The sequence below is a fragment of the Engystomops pustulosus genome, chromosome 9, assembly GCF_040894005.1.
Source record: "Engystomops pustulosus chromosome 9, aEngPut4.maternal, whole genome shotgun sequence".
NCBI classification, from domain to species: Eukaryota; Metazoa; Chordata; class Amphibia; order Anura; family Leptodactylidae; genus Engystomops; species Engystomops pustulosus.
Genome location: NC_092419.1, coordinates 81,938,843 through 81,957,871, shown reverse-complemented (window position 1 = coordinate 81,957,871; position 19,029 = coordinate 81,938,843). Strand labels below are relative to the sequence as shown.

Here is a 19,029-nt window from a genome sequence, read left to right as displayed (position 1 = left end):
TACAGATGGGATACTTGGACTATATGTACTCTGCACAGATACTGTTTGTTGTTGTAGTTTTTACAATAAATGTAGTTTTGAAAAAAAAAATAAAAAAATTAGTGTTTCCCTCTAATATCTGCTTCTCATACTGTGCCAGATCTATCAAAAGGCTGAGGCCTCCTGACAAGTCCAGTGGCCAGCTGCACGGCTGTACAATTGACCTGGCATAGAATTGTCCTATGGGTAGTGCACAGGTGCGGCACAGTAATGCCCCTCATCAGCCCACTCTGCCACCTGGCATGGCCACATCATGCTCCGCCACTCCCACTGGGGGGGTTAATAGTCACAATTCCTGTCCAGGCACCAGGAACGCTAGAAAATTGTTGAAAAAGCCCTGATAAATCATGTTTAGCGCATGAGCAGAGGAAACTGCATTGATGCCAAAAGATGTCGCTACAGATTCCTGAAATTGGAATTATGTCTGGGAAACGCTGTATATTTGTTAATAACAATGAATTAGAGAATGTGTTATTTTTTATCCTGAGTATGTCTAGTAATTTTGCCTTTGTGGGAATACACCTTTAAAGGGAACCTACCACCACGAATCTACCTATAAAGGTAGATCGGGTGGTAGGTGGATGTATGGGACGTGAGGATAGCCCTTTTTAGAGCTAATCCTCACGTCCCCGCTAGCGTCACATAAACTTTATTGCCCTAATATGTTAATTTAATTAAGCGGCTACTGGGGCGTGGAGTAGCCAGACACGAGGCTACACGGCGCGGCTACTCCACGCCCCAGTAGCTGCTTTCCCCCGCCTACCCTGTGATCTTCGGCGCATGCGCAGTAACTCCGGCCAAGATGGGCGATCTCGGGAACGAGGCCGGAGTTACTGCGCATGCGCAGAACTCCGGCTTCTCGGACGAGGGCGCGCAGCTGCCAGGAGCTGCGCGCCGAAGATCACAGGGTAGGCGGGGGAAAGCAGCTACTGGGGCGTGGAGTAGCCGCGCCGTGTAGCCTCGTGTCTGGCTACTCCACGCCCCGGTAGCCGCTTAATTAAATTAACATATTAGGGCAATAAAGTTTATGTGACGCTAGCGGGGACGTGAGGATTAGCTCTAAAAAGGGCTATCCTCACGTCCCATACATCCACCTACCACCCGATCTACCTTTATAGGTAGATTCGTGGTGGTAGGTGCCCTTTAACCTTTTTAGGTCTGGTAATCATTTTATTTTTCATTTTCACTTCATTTGCTCTATGCACTCCTGCTTCTGACTACTACATGGTTATCAGAGTTAGGGCGGTGGCACACGTGGCGTTTTGAACCTGTTTTTGGGCAGTTTTTAAAAAACGCTTGCATTTTTGACCAGTTTTACCAATTATCTTAGCGGGGTCAAGCTGGTCAAAAATACATGCGTTTTCAAAAAACGCAAACGGCCCAAAAACGTGTTCAAAATGCAAGGTGTGCTGTCGGCCTTATGGCCTCAGCCTTTTGCACTTAGCAGTGAAGATGACACAAGTAATCTAGCACGTCTTTACCCTTCTTGTTTGTATTAGGTCAATCTTTTTTATCCTTGTCTTATGTATTTAATTCAGGCGTATGTTTATTCGTACTACTTCTTTTACTATGTAGTCTGTTTCTATGAAGCTCATATCAAATGCATTGGTGATGCAGGGAGCCGTTGGCTTGCTGATCACCATTGAACCTCTGCTGCTGCTATGTGAACGTGTGATGTGATGACAGAGAATCTGTTGTGCCCTGTAGAAAGGTGAGTATAAGGGGTGACCCCTATGTGATGGGGAGGGGGGGCCACTATGTTAAGGGGTGGCCAAAATGTAAAAGGGACTAATCAAAAGTAAAGGGGGCATAATATGTGAGAGGCACACAGAAAAGGGGAGGCCACAGAAAATAGCAGATCAGTGGAGGGCTAAATGGGGGCTAAAAGGAAGGGGGTTTATATGCCAGGGTGCAATAGAAAGGCAGGCATTATATGTTGATGGTTCAATGTACGGGGTAATATCTACAGGACAATAATATAGTTTGGGTTGCAAGAAGGGGCATTATACAGGTTGGGGGCATTTTACAGTGTGGACGGACCAATCACTAAGGGTACATTGTACATGGCAGGGTGCCACAAAAAGGGGGCATTTGTGGTGGCAAGTAAGTGGGACATTAAATATTGTGGTGGTGGGAGATTAGTGGGCATTATACTGTGCGGTGGGCTGGGATAGGTGGTGTAATTTGGAACGTGCATATTTTCCACATCTGCGGTCCCTCTTGTACAAGTAGCTTGGTCTGTAGAGATGGATGTTTTTTTAACCTCTAATGCTGCGTTCACACAGTGCCCATGGCAACCAATTACAGCTCAGCTTTCATTTTACCAGTGCTCATGAATATTTTAAAGGGGAGCTGTGATTGGTTGCCATTGGCAACTAAGAATATTCTGACTTTTAGACAGCTTGATGAACCTGCCCCAGTGTGTTTTGACATACAATTCAAAGGCTTCAACAGTGATCTCAAGCCGAGAGAACACTGCATTGGGAACTCAATTTTACCTTAACTTGAGATCATGGTTGGATCCTTTGGATTGTCTCTCAAACCCACTGTGTGAATGCAGTCTGAGGATGCATTCACACGTGGCGTTTAACACGTGTTTCAAAACGCAACAAAACAGCTGAAGAGAAATTTAAATTGTGTTTACAAAATGCGCATATTAACAATGATTTAACAAACGCAAGCATTAACATAACGTTAACACATATGTTAGGCTCATTTCGCACTACCGTTCCTTACCTAAACTAAAGAATGGAGGTTTAATGTATCAGTTAAAAATCCCATTGACATCAATGTAAATTTGATGTCACCCGTTATGTTCCATTTAGGGAGAGATCTGTTATCTGTGCGTTTTTTAGACTGAAAGAATGATGGAGGCTGCAGCACTTTTCCTCCTTTGAAAAAAATGCATGGATAAGGGATCCATGTGAAACTGACCATAACTGGTGACAAAAGATTTACATTGATGTCAATGGGATTTTTAACTGATACGTTAAACCTCCATTCTTCACTTTTTTTTAACAGAGGTGAGGAACGGTAGTGTGAAATAAGCCTTAGCAGGTACGTTTTGTAATCGCAAATGTTAACATGAATTTAATTCAACAAATCTCTTGCATTATATTGGAAACGTAAGAGTTAAACGCCATATGTGAATGCACCCTAAGGCTACATTCACACGATGTATGCCCGGCGTACTGTAGTAAGGCGGGCATACATCAGCGCCGGGGAGAGAAGGAGGGGGAGAGCGCAGCTCACCCCCGCCCCTCTCCATAGGAATACACAGGCACCGGCGACACACTTGTGCAGCACCGCACCGCTCCCGTACGACACCGCAAGGCCATTGAAGTGTATGGGGGACGTATAGCCTTAGGGTACATTTAGAAGGCCGTCTAGGCGAATGTATATGCGGCCGCAAATTTGCGGCCACATATACATCTCCATAGACGGTATGCCCGCCGTGCGCTGGAGGTGACCCCTCTTCCCTCCATAGGAAACAGCGGCAATGGCGGCCCGCCGCTGGGCCGCCATTGCAGTCTATGGGGACAGATATGCGGCCTCATGTACATCCCCCATGAACGGCCGTGTGAATTAGCCCTTTCCCCATGTGTGCGGGCCTTGCGCCGCTTTTCTCTATGAAGGGGAGCAGGGTCACCACCTCCTTCTCTCCAGCAAACCTGTATGACCACCGATACGACAGGGTGTACCCTGAGGCTGCGTTCACCCGTTACATTTTCATTGCGTTTGGAAAAGCACTGCACATGTACATAGGTGAGGCTCTGCCTAATCACATTTGCGTTTTCATTGAAATGTTTTGTTCACATACAAATCACCGAGTCGAGCCCCGCCCACAGACGCAATGCAAAGTGTGAATGCACTTATACAGCCGAAAAGTTTCTATGCCAAAAGCCAGAACGGGCAGCGCATGCGCGGTAGCCGGGCAATGTGCGTGTATTGTCTCTTCCAGGAGCTATGCAGCCAATGACGTCATATGCAATCAGCCGCAGCTCCTCGGCTCATGACGTGTACATTACGCACGCCTCACGTGACCTGATCCCAGTGCGCCGGAAGCGGAAGTCGTCTAGCATTGATGACGTTTTGTGATCCTGCTCCACGTAGCAACAGATTGATAAGAGGAAAACGGAAGCATGGCGGAAACGGAGGAGAAGCAGGAGAACGGGAGTAAACAGCTGGTGAGAAATGGCGGCTGAGGGCCGGTACAGAGAGGTGGTAGTGTAATGTATTGTTCGGGCAGGGAGGTGGATGACTGCATCGCGCACCCTGTACCTCCCGTGTTGTGTGATGTCACACCTGGATCCTGTGCATGGCAGTCAGTGGCTCTGATGCGGATACACGGGGCAGGTGTCTGTCCTGGAGAGACTGTAATGCAGATAGATGGGGCAGTACATCACCTGTGTATACATGTCCTCCACCAGCCCTGTCATCCCTCTGATGTCATTGATCACATCTGGGAGGAGGTGACAGATGACTGCGCAGTCTGTCTCTCCGATCAGTGTTGTCACCCATGTAGATTTATCAAGGCCTTATATGCACCAGAGCAGATGTACAGCAGAGTGAGAGGCCGTCCTGTCTATAACACTGAGCACTAGTAACCCCAGGGAGACGCTCTTTATGTAGGAAATGTCTTTAAGTGTTAGCATTCATAGACCTGAAGCTTACACTTAAAGGAAACCTACCTCCACAAATCTACCTATAAAAGGTAGATTGGGTGGTAGGTGGATCAATGGGACGTGAGGATAGCCCTTTTAAGGGCTAATCCTCGCTTCCCCGCACTTTTTTGGAAACTTTTATTACCCTAATATGTAAATTTTGTTATGCGGCTACTGGGGCGTAGAGTAGCCGCATCTGAGGTTACATGAGGCGGCTACTCCACAGAACGGTAGCCACTTTACCCCTCCTACTCACCATCTTTGGAGCGCACCTGCTCGTAGCTGTGCGCCCTCGTCCGACGATCCTGCCGTCTGCGCATGCCGGGGCTGCACAGGCGCGGGCCTGCTGTTCTGCGCGTACGCAGACGGCAGGATCGTCGGACGAGGGCGCGCAGCTACGAGCAGCCGAAGATGGTGAGTAGGAGGGGTAAAGTGGCTACCGGGGCGTGGAGTAGCCACCTCGTGTAACCTCAGATGCGGCTACTCCACGCCCAAGTAGCTGCATAACAAAATTTACATATTAGGGTAATAAAAGTTTCCAAAAAAGGGCTATCCTCACGTCCCATTGATCCACCTACCACCCGATCTACCTTTATAGGTAGATTTGTGGTGGTAGGTGCCCTTTAATGGTGCAAAAAATAAAAACTACTTGGGGAACCTGTCCCTTGAATTTTACCCCAAACTACCTCTGCCCTCAGGTAGGGAATGAAATGCGCTTTTTTTTATCATTTTCCTTATGGAAAGTTTGGCACTTAAAGAGTTTTTTCCATGAATTCAGGTTAGGCCCTATCCACAGCATGGGGGACTCGGTGATTCTGGGAAACATATTTGCATATTTCCCAGAATCCCCTAGCGAAGCATCAGTGGCTATACGTTGCCACACACCTATAAGGCGGCTTTAAAGGGAGCTGACGGAAAAATTGCCGAGCGCCACACTCGGTAATCTCGTCAGCTGCATAGAGATGAATGGAGCAGAATGGTCATGCACGGCCATCTGCTCCATTACTGTCATGGAGCTACGAGGGGTCCGAATGAGGTACATGGGACCCCTAGTCTTAGTGATCTGTGGGGGTCTCAGCACTGAGACCCTCACCCATCAGCAAGTTAGGCCCTTTCCTGTGGATAGGGTCTAACTTGAATTTGTGGGAAAACCCCTTTAGGGCCGCCTTTATAGGCGTGTGCCAACGTATAGCCATTGATGCTCCACTAGGGGATTCTGGGAAATATGCAATAGTATCAGTGATTATATGTCTCCACACACCTACAAAGCGGCCAAAATTTGCAAACTCTCCATATGGAGAACTTACTTTCTGACCCTAGTCAAAAGCCTCTCACTCAGCTAAACTAGATCCCTATCCTGTACTGAGGAGACCCAACCAGGTCAGAACAGTGCTGTCTATAGTTGGGAGTCTGTTCATTCTGGTATAGATATAGTGGTTTGGCTTAACCCCACATTATAACATTGGGCTTCTTTTGTATGTCATGCTTGATGCAAATGGGGCTGCCTTTCAAAGTAGCAAAAGGAGGCATTGTTTTGCTGTTTTATGTAAAATTAGGTCACATAGTATATAGGGGAGGGCAAAGATCGCATTAACGCCTCACCAAGTGTCATAGACGCATGATGTGGCGCCATTACTCCCCAGAATAATTACCAAGCGTAAAAGTACGCTTGGCAATGATCCCTGGGTGTAGTGTGTGAGCTGAGCGGTCCGGAGCGCACAGCAATGGTGTGCAGGACATTACACTGGCAGCGCACGGGCCGGCACTGCTCAGCACACACTACAGCGCTGGTAGCCTCTAGAATGGAGCTGCTCCGGGTAGCCGTGATGTCACACGATGGGGCGGAGCCTCCAGGAAAGGGGCGTGGCTTACTACACAGTCTCCTCACAGGAAATAGAGCTGTAATGGCTGCCTGCAAGTAGAACGTGTTCAGGTACTGTGTGCATACATGTATATGGAGGTGAGGGGGCCTGACAGCAGTGGATGTGATAAGGTCAGGGAAGACCTGTACGTTACATGGGACTGCATGTCTTGCAGGTGCTGAGTTGGCATGAGGTGTATTTTACATAGGACTGCATGTCTGACAGGTGCTGAGGTGGCATGAGGTTTATGTTATGTAGGACTGCATGTCTGACAGGTGCTGAGGTGGCAGGTGTATTTTACATAGGACTGCATGTCTGACAGGTGCTGAGGTGGCATGAGGTTTATGTTACGTGGGACTGCATGTCTGGTGCTGAGGTGGCATGAGGTATATGTTACGTGGGACTGCGTGGCTGGTGAGTGCTGAGGTGGCTTGAGGTGTATGTGAAACAGGACTGCATAAACAGTAAAAACATGTAAAAAATGACACAAATTCAATTAATAAAAAACCTAAAAAAAACCGCCCCCCCCCCAACACAGACACCAAAAAAAATAAACCAAAATGTATTTTTAAAAAAAGCATTTTACAAAGCAACTATCATGGATTTGCAGTGTCAGCTGCAGTCTGGCCACTGGGGCTTGGCAGCGGCTGCCACAGTCTGGTCACATGGGGAGGGGGATACATTGTGCGTTAGCCGCAGTCTGGTTTGGTGTCAGCGGCATTAGCCGCGGTGTGGTGGTGGGAGGTCTCGGCGGGCCGCGGTGTGGTGGTGGGAGGTCTCGGCGGGCCGCGGTGTGGTGGTGGGAGGTCTCGGCGGGCCGCGGTGTGGTGGTGGGAGGTCTCGGCGGGCCGCGGTGTGGTGGTGGGAGGTCTCGGCGGGCCGCGGTGTGGTGGTGGGAGGTCTCGGCGGGCCGCGGTGTGGTTGGGGGGTCCGCTCCAGTCTGGGCAATGCATGATGTAACATCACTACAACTGCCTCAATTTGCTATTTAAACACAGAAGATACTGACACATGATTTTCTTATATAATTAGCGTCTATCAACATTATATACAGCTATGAGTTATATATTTGTATTACTGAAAATTTCATACTCCTTCCCGGCTAAAAATACTCCTCAAAAATAGTAAGAGGAGTATTATTACCCTTCTAGAAATATCTTAGTGCGACCTCTGGGGGAGGGCATTGGGGATTAAACAATTGTCTGAGAGCAAACTGTTCTGGTTGCTCATGGGTATCAGTCAACTTGGTTGTCAGGAATACTTTTGATAGATCTCTCCCATTGTATTGTGAGGGATCCTGTGATTCTTGTATACAGGCAGTCCCCGGGTTACATACAAGATAGGGACTGTAGGTTTGTTCTTAAGTTGAATTTGTATGTAAGTCGAAACTGTATATTTTATCATTGTAGTTCCCGACATTTTTTTTTTTTGCCCCAGTGACAATTGGAGTTTCAAATTTTTTTGCTGTAATAGGACCAAGAATTATCAATAAAGCTTTATTGCAGACAATTTTAAGCTGATTATTGCAGTCTGGGACTATTTTAAAGCATCCAGAGAGCTTCACCAGAGGTCACAGTGGGCAGAGGGGTCCGTCTGTAACTATGGGTTGTCTGTAAGTCGGGTGTCCTTAAGTAGGGGACCGCCTGTATAAGGCTATTGCTTTGTCTCATTGATTGTCATTTTCCCTTCCAGTTTGCAGGATTATCAGATGTTTCCATATCGGGAGATATTCCGGTGGAGGGAGAGATCACTGTCCCTATGGCCTCACAATCACAGGAAGATGATTTCTCTACGTTGGATGAACCGGTTAGAGACACCATTGTAAGTGCCAAACTTTACACAAATACTGTATATACTCGAGTATAAGCTGAGTTTTTCAGCACAAAAAATGTGCTGAAAAACCCATACTTGGCTTATACTAGATTAAAAAACAAAACTTGCCTTTCTGGCGGCTCCCTCGTTTCTCCTGTGCGATCTGTGTTGTCACAAGCTCTGACATCAGAGCTGTGCGTTGCACGGACCTGCAGCCGCTGGCAGACGGATTGCAAAGAAGACCTGAAGGGGGGCGCCGGAAAGGTGAGTTTTGATTTATATATTTTTTTAATCAACTGTATGTGATCACATGAAATCACAGCAGCCTCCATAGAGAATGGAGAGTAGTAGAAATCCATGGAGGCTGATGTGATTTGATGTCATCAGAAACGTACATGGGTTACATTTTGCAAATGTAAAGGATACAAGACCTTTGATGGCATAACCCTGGTCATATGACATGAAATGCTGAATAGTAAGGCGTAGATGGCAGGGGCCAGCGGAGCAAGACACACCCCCTCTGATCAATTTGATCTTATATCAACTTGAATCAATGTGGATGTGAGCTAAAAGAAGGGTGTCAGTTAGTTAATGGGGCTCTATAGCCTGTCAAAAGCAGCATTCGTGCAAATGTGGCGACAGGTTCCCGTTAACCGTCATACTTTTGACCTTTTTTTTTTTTTTTTTTTTTAACAACTAAATTGTTTTTTATTTGTTGCCTTTTCAGATGCGGGACTTGAAAGCTGTTGGGCAGAAGTTTTTTCATGTTATGTACCCTAAAAAGAGTAATGCACTTCTGAGGGACTGTGAGTACTCTGCTGCAATGTGTTATGGATTGTTTGTGTTTGTGATTTGCATCAGAGGAGGTCTAGCTGCTCCTAAATTCCCCTACAAATAAAAATAACATTAAAAAGGACACTGTCAGCTTCCTAGATATACCTTCTCTTTTTCCCAGTGATTTTAGAGAAATTGTTTATCCAAAGATCTTTGGGCAATGATTAACATCCATAGTGGTAAGAAGGTGAGACCACAGATGTCATAATTTAAGGGATGCCGTGTTTCCTGTGCATTGAGCTTCTCTGAACTGGCAGATGCGCAGTGCTCTTCTAGGCTTATAATGTGACTTTGTTCTTGTTCAGGATGTGTCTGGATCTTTTGTCTCCTTAGCGTTGAAATCGCTCCAATCGGCTGGTTAGGGGTGTACACAGACACCTTCCGATTACATATTAAAATGCTTTGATTTCACACACAACCATCCTGTAGAAGAAGAATCGTTGTGCCTCCCCCCCCCTTTCCTCAATACTCCAAAAAGCAAATGAAGAGAAGTGAATTATTTGGAGAGTTGCAAATGGCAAATTTGTTTAAAAAGATTCTGTGACTAAGGACTAAGAATTGCTCCTAAGTAAGGGTTCAGTGGTGGTAGATATATATATTATTTGCCGGCCCATTTCAAATTAATAGTTTATTTCTGCTTGGGGTTATACATCTATATGATATATAATATTTTGTATGTTACTTTTGCCCTTTCCCCAGTTTTAATACTGTTGTGATCTGTTCTTTTTGTAGGGGATTTATGGGGTCCTCTTGTTCTCTGCGTCTCACTTGCATTGTAAGTATTCATTTTAGTCCATTTTAATTTGATTCACACAGTTTGGATATGTTTTATTTAACCCCTTCTCAACGCGTGTGCGCTGGGTCCTGGTGCATGGAGAGGGCTCACAGGCTGAGCCCTCTCCATAGCCAGTATGTCTTTCCTGCATATCGCAGCAAAGCCTTACCGGTAACACCCGCGATCGGTGCTAGGAGCGATCGCGGGTAAATCAAAAAATGCGCCGCCATCTTGCTGCGGATCATCGCTCCCCGTGACGTCATCGGGGAGTGGTGATCCGTCGCCTTGACAGCCTCGGGTCTTCCAAAGGGATTTCTTGAAAATAGTCCAGATCCATTGAGAAAATTCTGAATGACTTCCCCCTATTTTGAGATTGGGGTCAGACCACTATTGTTTTGTATGCAGGGGTCCTTTATAGCACTTGGCTATTTTAACAGGCCTATAAAAATATATGCAGTCCCACTCACCTGTGGGAATTTGGGGGTGTATCCAAAGTCTGAAATGGTTGGCATTATTTTGTTATAGTTTGTGTAGGTGAACAAGCAGACCCGATTTACAGGCGACCCCTAGTTAGAGACGGACCTCTCTGTCCACTGTAATGCCACTGGATGCTATACTATAGTCTCAGACTGCAATGATCATCTGTAAGGTGAAGCTTTATTGGTAATCCTTGTTGCCATGACAGCACGAAATTTAGAAAATCCAATTGTCACAGAGACAAGAAAAAATACATTAAAACAATACCAGTTTCGACTGTAGTTTTTTTCTCCAAGGACTCTAATGAGTTTAACCTGCGCTGTCTGTAGCACTTTTCAATTTTTATTTTTTTTGTGGTGTTTTGACTGTTGGCGCTATAACAAATTATCGTTGTACAGGGTTGTAGATGACGCTGACAAATGCACTTTTAAAATACTGATTTCTTTTTAACTGTCTCATCATCGGGAAATTCACATGAATAATTTCTATGTTTATGTGTTTTCTTTCCTATGTAAGAATGCTCCAAGGAGGTTATGCAAACAGCAAAGATGATGGAGGCCCCCAGTTTGCTGAAGTGTTTGTGATCATCTGGTTCGGCGCAGTTGTCATCACACTAAATTCTAAGCTTCTTGGTGGAACCATGTACGTACATTGTGAATGGGGGAAATACGTTTTTTTTTTCTTTTCAGTTTTTTCTTTACTTTGTAAAGTGTTTTTTTCTGATCTTGAGTATTTATACTTAATCACAGGATATATATCTCCTAAGACAAGATAATTGGGCTCCCTTGGTTTGCTCAACTATCTTGAAAACTTGGGTCCCCTGTTGCCATCTCCACTGTTCTACCTTGACACGAGGCCGCATTCTTTATATCATGCATTTATGACATATCCTTTTGACCCTTTACTTGTTGCATTAAATCAGAGATGTCCACGAACATTTTATACTTCAACCCCCTCATCAGAGACATTTAAGTGGTATGCCATTTTTGATTGTGTCTAGCAGACCACGCATGCAGCACATCTAGGGATGTATGTATAGCATCCCAGAATTTCCCACAGACTACAATGGGGCAGATTTACTTACCCGGTCCATTCGCGATCCAGCGGCGCGTTCTCTACGGTGGATTCGGGTCTGGCCGGGATTCATTAAGGCAGTTCCTCCGACGTCCACCAAATTGCGCTGCTGCGCTGAAATTCCCTGGGACACGGTGGAATACACCAAGCCGGGCTGAGTGAAGGTAAGTGCAAGCTCCGTGACACACATTTTTTTTTTTTTTTTTTTTAAATGCGTCGGGTTTTCGTTCGGCCACGCCCCCCGATTTCCGTCGCGTGCGCCAAAATCCTGGGGCAATTCAGGGGAAATCAGCGCAAATCGGAAATAGTAAATGACCCCCATTGTGTCTATTTTTGCAGATGGCACCAAGCTGTGTAGTGTAAAACAGTCTATGGGGGATGTTCATAGGCTGCAGGGTGACTTGGACAAACTGAATGTTTGGTCATCCACTTGCCAAATGAGATTCAACGTGGATAAATGTAATGTTATGCACCTGGAGGCCAATAATCCACAGGCAACATATGTCCTTGGGGGAGTAAATCTGGGAGAGTCCCTTGTTGAGAAGGACCTGGGGGTACTAGTAGATCATGAATTAAATAACAGCATGCAATGACTATCAGCTGCCTCTAAAGCCAGTAGGATCTTGTCATGTATCAGAAGTGGTATGGACTCCCGGGGATAGGGATGTAATATTACCACTATACAAGGCTCTGGTTCGGCCTCATCTGGAATATGCTGTCCAGTTCTGGGCTACGGTCCATAAAAAGTCTGCCCTTGAGCTGGAGAGGGTTCAATTAAGAGGTTATCCAAGTGTTTGTAAAATTCTGGGGGCAGGCTGGTGAGGCATTTAAAATTAAAAAAAATAAATAAAAACTGTACTCTCCTCGCAGTGCCGTGAAAGTTTGTACTCCTGTCCCAATTCCCACCTCGGCCCTTCCGTGCCCCTGTAAACGAACGGGCACAGGTGTGGGAAATCTGGAGCGACCGAGGAGGCAACTACAACTTTGGTGGGGTTTTTTTGTGTTAAATGCCTCACCAGTGGCAAATAAGTTTGAGTTGTCTGCACCTGGTTTCTATACATTGTTTTAATCTTTAAGGATAACCCCTTAAATAAAGCAACTAGATTTATTTAGTCTGGAAAAGAGACTACTAAGAGGGGACATCATTAATTTATATAAATATATGAATGGTCCATACAAAAAATATGGTGGTAAGTTGTTTCAGATGACATCAAATGAAAAGACGAGTGGGCACTGTCTCCATCTGGAGAAATCAAGGTTTAATCACCGGGCGACCGGGCTTTTTTACTATGAGAACTGTCAATCTGTGGAATAGCTTGCCTCAGGAGCTGGTCACAGCAGGGACAGCAGAGAGCTTCAAGAAGGGTCTAGATGACTAGTTAAATAACATTGATAGTTATGTTATATAGAATTGTTTCCCCTAAATCCCTTCTTAATGCAATCCCTTCCCTTCCTTGGTTGAACTTGATGGACAAGAGTCTTTTTTCAACTGTATAAACTATGAAAATTTGAGTACAGATACTGCTGTGTCCTTGTAGTAAAAGAATACAAAATGGTAAACAGCTAAAATGGAGCAATCAATATGGCAGATCATTCAGATGAATTATTGTGGTGTGATATGTAAATCGGTTACAAGTCATAATGTTGCTGATGTGTATTTGCTGTAAAGCTGCATTTTTAAGTAATTTCATTTCTTTTCCAGTTCCTTTTTCCAGAGTCTGTGTGTGCTGGGATACTGCATCCTGCCGCTTACAGTGGCCATGCTGATATGTAGACTACTGCTGTTGGCGAGTGTGAGCCTGACCACTTTCATCCTGCGGCTTGTCGTAGTGGCTGCCATGTTTGGCTGGTCTACATTTGGTAATTTATATTTATTTTTTTAAAATCCTTTAAGTTAAGCTGCGACATGTCTTTTCTTTCAAGGGCTGTGCAGTCAGTAAGCCAAACTTCTGACTCCACAGCCCTGTCCTCCTGCGGGTCTAACTGGAGTGGGCATTCCTTCCCAGCGCCTTATTCCTCCTATCTGTAGCAGAGGAGCCTCGCTACTGAGAATGCACATAAAGTGCAGTACAAATTCATCTCAACTAAAAGCCTGCAACCTGGGGCTATATAGGCGCGCACCACGGCTAGCACTATGTCGAGCATGCACACCTCGCAGACCTATGTTTGAATGTACCCTAGAATACCCACCCCTGATGATTTTTTGCCAATCATGAAACGCGTTGGGTCTTAGGGTCTAGTTGTGTTGTGACAGCAGTAGCTGGGATAGTTGCAGTTACCAAAGATGACATTCAGCCATCCTAGTAAGGAGTGTGAATCAGACTGAATAGAGTATACCAACAGCATACCAACAACTACCTAGCGATACTGTTCAATCACACAAATTATATCCACTAAATTATAAACTAACATTTAATCCCCCTAGTCCTATATTCTTGTGATAGTGGTACTCCCCTGCCTTTAGTCCCGCATCCCTGCTTTTGTGAGATCAGCCGGTGCCACCTTCTATGTGTATGTGCAGTGTTTCATAGCTTTGCCTTTGCTCCCTGAGCGATGAACTCTCACAGCACAGAACGGGCTGCGTCATGGAGCACGCCTACGACGGGAGGAACGTGAAGCGTTTCTCCTGTCTGGGGGCCGACCCAGACATGCAGCGTCAAGACTAGAAAACAAGATGAAGTTGCTGCTGATTGCCCAGGAGGAGTGGGCAACACTGGACAACTCCATCGGAAGGCAAGTTGCACTAACATTTGGTTTCCTGCCCCAGGGAAGAACTTATTAAATGTGGCCAACCCCTTTAATAGGAATAGAACAGACCTGTAAAGGAAATGTCATAATTCTTATATTCTATTAAAGATTTATGCTCTCCAGCCCTGGATCTCTGTAGTTGTGTAGTGGGCACAGAGGCTCGGAGGCTAAGAAGACTCTTGCATATAAGAAATTAAATGAGTAAGAAATACTTCCCGCTTCCTACAGGAGGTAGACATAGTTATGTCTCAGATTTGAATATACATGAAACTGGTAAAGTCGCCATTTGTGCAGTCATGGTACCAAACACTGCTGATTAACCTACCAAACCAATATTACAGCGCAGGATCTGTGCCATCGAGTACAAACAAGTGAATACAGAAAGTAAACAGAAATCAACCCCCTCAGTACATAACCACCTGATCATATATCCTCAAGTTCCCATGAATTTGTATAAGAAGCCCACCTCGACCACCCGTATGTTCTCCATGCAGTACCACTGGATACACTGGAAAGGCTTCAACAGATCTACTGTCTGCTGAATTAATAATTACCTTCAATTCCCTAAATCTTTTCTTTGTGGTGGTCTGTATCATCAACTTCACCAAATTCCATAGTTGGTAATTATTAACCCTTAACTCACTAGAACGTAACTTTTATTTGCATAGCTTAAACACTTAAATTATCAGTCCCAATGATCAGCTATTGGACTGTGTGTGATGTAGAACCAGAGTTTAGATTACAGATTACCTCGTACCTATATATCAGCTAGAAGGGAGAAGCTAAATGGCTCCACCGTACAGAACCCGTTTAGGGTTAGGGGTTAATGATTGCCAACTCTGGCATTAGGTTAAATTGAACAGTGATTAACCCATCAAAATTTTTTGTCCAATGACAATTGCATGTATGTATGTAGACGGTGTCATCAACAGCTTCAGTTATTTTATTGTCAAGTCAGAGGGATGTGCTTGTAGCCAATGAGGTAGGATTCATATCTTTTCCACCAAAAATATAATTTAGGAGAATAGAAGTCTGAGGGTGAGCACCTCTTTGCTTTCTCCCTTTCATTCTGTGCTTATATGCTGAAATAAAAATTCTTGAGTTGCAAAATTTGGTTTTGTACACATTAGTGTAAGAATGTGTTGTTATTTGCTCATTGAAGCTCCAGCTGTGGCTTGTAACATCGGACATGAATGTTTTCTGTCTGTACAAAAACGTAGATACAATGACGGCATAAAGAAGAGCTGTCATAAATAACCATGCTGAAAAATATACTCTAATCCAGCCATATAAAGGAAATGTCTCCCAGAGGGTTATATGTTAATGTGTGAGTCAGTAGGGAGACAAAAAAAAAGACATTGATGATTTGGTATTGATGGGGAACTAGAGAGAAAATTCCACGTCAGAATTTTAAAGAGAGCTCTGAGGTGGTGAAAGCCGCCTTTAACCATTTTTAACCCCTTACCGACATGTGACGTAATAGTACGTCACATGTCTGGTCCCGGTACATGGAGAGGGCTCACGGGCTGAGCCCTCTCCATAGCCGGTAAGTCGGGTGTTTTACTGATGATCGCCGCCGGCAAAGGTGACGGCGGCTTCAAAAAGACGGCGGCGCGCGGGGCGCCGCCATCTTTGCGTGGATCGTCGCTCCCCGTGACGTCATCGGGGAGCGGCGATCCGTCGCCATGGTAGCTTCGGGTCTCACGAAGACCCGAAGCTACTTCGGGTTAACCCATTCATTACAATGTGCTGTCAGCACATTGTAATGTATAAGTAGTAAAATCCCCATATACTGCCATACTGTAGTATGGCAGTATATGATAGGATCGTACAGACACCCTAGGGTTAAAGTACCCTAGGGAGTCTGAAAAATAGTAAAAATTAAAAAAAAAAAAAATTATAATAAAAAAAACTAAAATTCAAATTACCCCCCTTTCCCTAGAATTGATATAAATAAACAGTAAAAATCAAAAACACATTAGGTATTGCCGTGTCCGAAAATGCCCGATCTATCAAAATATGATAACGTTTTTTCACTGCGTTTAACCCCGTAACGGAAAATCGCGCCCTAAGTCGAAAAATTCTATAAAAAGTGATCAAAAGGTCGTACAGTCCTAAAAATGATAACATTGTTAACGTCATCAAAATCCGCAAAAAACGGCACCACCCACAGCTCCATACACCAAAGTATGAAAAAGTTATTAGCGCCAGAAGATGGAAAAATCCCCCCAAAAAATTTTGTATAGGAGGTTTTAATTTTTTTAAATGTATGAAAACAATTAAAAACCTATACAAATTTGGTATCCCCATAATCGTACCGACCCAAAGAATAAAGTAGACATGTCATTTGGGGTGCACAGTGAAATCCGTAAAATCCAAGCCTACAAGAATACGGCACAAATGCATTTTTTTTTTACCAATTTCACTGCATTTGGAATTTTTTTCCCGGTACACGGCATGGAATATTAAATACCACTATTTTGAAGTGTAATTTGTTACGCTGAAAATAAGCCATCACACAGCTCTGTACATGGAAAAATAAAAAAGTTATGGATTTTTGAATGTGGGGAGTGAAAAATGAAAACGCAAAATCGAAAAAGGGCCGCAGCGGGAAGTACTGAAAGGCTAAAAGTACTAAACGCAGAAAAAATCCTCTTCTGTGCATGAGTCACATTGTACAAGCACCATATAACAGACTAGAAGGGGGATGTCGTCTGCATCCCATCATCTGTTCGCTGACTTTTAATGCTGTTTCTGCCTCTGTTTACTTCATGCAACTTGTGAACTTAAGGTTTTTCTTTTGCAGCCTCCACTGCCTTCTTGGCGGACAGTCAGCCACCCAACCGGAGAGCCTTGGCCGTGTATCCCATATTCCTCTTCTATTTTGTCATCAGCTGGATGATCCTGACCTTCAACCCTTCATCCCTTTAGTTCTGCTAAACCCTTCAGTACTGACAGACTTCCTGGCTCTAAGAAGCAGACTCTTGGGTAGAATGAAGGACACATAACATCAGTCTCTATATTGTAATGATGCTGAACATGAAGCAGAAGAAGCACGTTGGTGTGTGCAGGAGTCCCGGGAGCCTGGTGTGAAGTATTTTGTATAGCCCTGCACTAATTCTGCAGGTATATATTATGTTCTCATACTTCCCATCTTAAGGAGATGATAGAATTGTGGAGACCTGATATGCTACACCATCTTTATTCCTGTACTACCCCTTAGTGTCTACTAAGACACGCGTCATGTAAAAGTTCATTATACTTCTCTAGACTTACATGCATTTCTTATGCAGAGGTTATATGATACATACACTAGTGACATGCATGTACAGTATCCAGGGTATAACCGTACATCCAAAACTGCCTTTCTATTGACCGAGTTATCTGCAGCCAAAGCCTCAGACTAAAGTATACATCCATGATATGATGGAAGGAGACTAAGAGAAGAGTTTACATACAGTGATGCCTTTCTTATTGTGTTACTATAAAATGCATGTATCCAGATTACATTTAAATAACCAGTAGAGGGCGCTGCACACAGAACTATCTTACATCCATATACCGTACGTATGAATGTTATACAAATGGGAGTATATGCGACAAAGCTCTGGGCATAAACAAGTCAAGGATGAGTGTAAAATGACAGAAGACTCTGCTATAAGTGGGACTATGCATTGCTTTACCCTCACATGCAGGGCCTTAAGAGTATATTCACTACTACTGTGCATCTTTCTTTCTTAGGGTGTTAGCACATTGGAGAGCGGTGAGCTGTGAATTTCTTTAAATGATTTGTTTTAAATTAAATGGTATATTGCAATCTATATTTATAATTTATTAAAACTTTTTTTTTAATATGATAAGTTATCCATTTCTTTTTGGAGCTATGGTGGATACGGGATGAGCAGTGATGTTTTGGGGCCATTTTTAAGTAGTCCGTTAAACGCATCCGTTTTTGACCAGATTTACCAATTATCTTAAAACGGGTCAAAAACAGATTCATTTTCAAAAAACGCATGCATTTTTAAAGGACTGCTTAAAATGCCCCAAAAACGGGTTCAAACCGCCACGTGTGCCAACAGCCTTAGACGGGTGATTTAGGTGCTCCCCGGAAAAGCCCATCATCAAAGCCCCTCATACTATTACTTGGTGTCAATACATAATGCAGTTAAGGTGATGTCACACGTTCAGTTTTTCACATGCAGTTTTTGATGCCAAAACCTGGAATGGAGTAAAAGTAGTAGGAGGAGGAGGAGTAGCACCTTACAATTATTTGTCTCAACCCTTTCTGATCCACACCTGGTTTTTGCTTTAAAAACTGCATCTGAAAACCTGAACGTGTGACATCACCCTAAGGGTATGCAGCCATCCTTCATGTCACCCAGACAGATTTAAGGATCCAATACTGGCATCCCACATACATCCTATTATTCTTCAGTGAAACACTTGGGTAATAAGCATTGAAAGCAGCTGTGTTCTACAACCATTCCCAACATGTTCCTATGGTCCACAGCTCTTGGTTTCTGCTGGGACTGATAATTGGCACTTCAATAATACAGTGTAGTAACATGGTGCTGCTGACTGGAGGAAGATGCAGAACCTGCAGTCTTGTTTGCTTTACAATACTAATGCAAAATGTAGGAGTCACAGAAATAAACCGAGACAAAACTACTGAGCCCCATTTCATACGATGGTTTATGACGGCCTTATGCTAGCCGTGTGAACAGCAGCTACCCATACGGCCACC

General features: G+C 44.3%; 1 protein-coding gene across 1 annotated transcript; it reads left to right on the top strand.

Moving 5' to 3' along the window:
* The first annotated feature begins 4,068 nt into the window (after positions 1 to 4,068).
* YIPF6 (Yip1 domain family member 6) lies at positions 4,069 to 18,139 on the top strand. The gene is made up of 7 exons (XM_072123192.1): positions 4,069 to 4,226; positions 8,258 to 8,386; positions 9,105 to 9,183; positions 9,944 to 9,986; positions 10,980 to 11,105; positions 13,240 to 13,397; positions 17,092 to 18,139. Exons 1-7 carry the CDS (start codon positions 4,182 to 4,184, stop codon positions 17,214 to 17,216), a joined length of 705 nt encoding a protein of 234 aa, XP_071979293.1. The 5' UTR covers positions 4,069 to 4,181; the 3' UTR covers positions 17,217 to 18,139.
* Positions 18,140 to 19,029: the final 890 nt, after the last annotated feature.

Coding starts and splice junctions, on each gene's coding strand:
- YIPF6 (XM_072123192.1), top strand. CDS start 4,182: ATGGCGGAAACGGAGGAGAAGCAGGAGAACGGGAGTAAACAGCTG. Junction 9,987..10,979: donor CTCTGCGTCTCACTTGCATT/GTAAGTATTCAT, acceptor TTCCTATGTAAG/AATGCTCCAAGGAGGTTATG. Junction 11,106..13,239: donor AAGCTTCTTGGTGGAACCAT/GTACGTACATTG, acceptor TTTCTTTTCCAG/TTCCTTTTTCCAGAGTCTGT.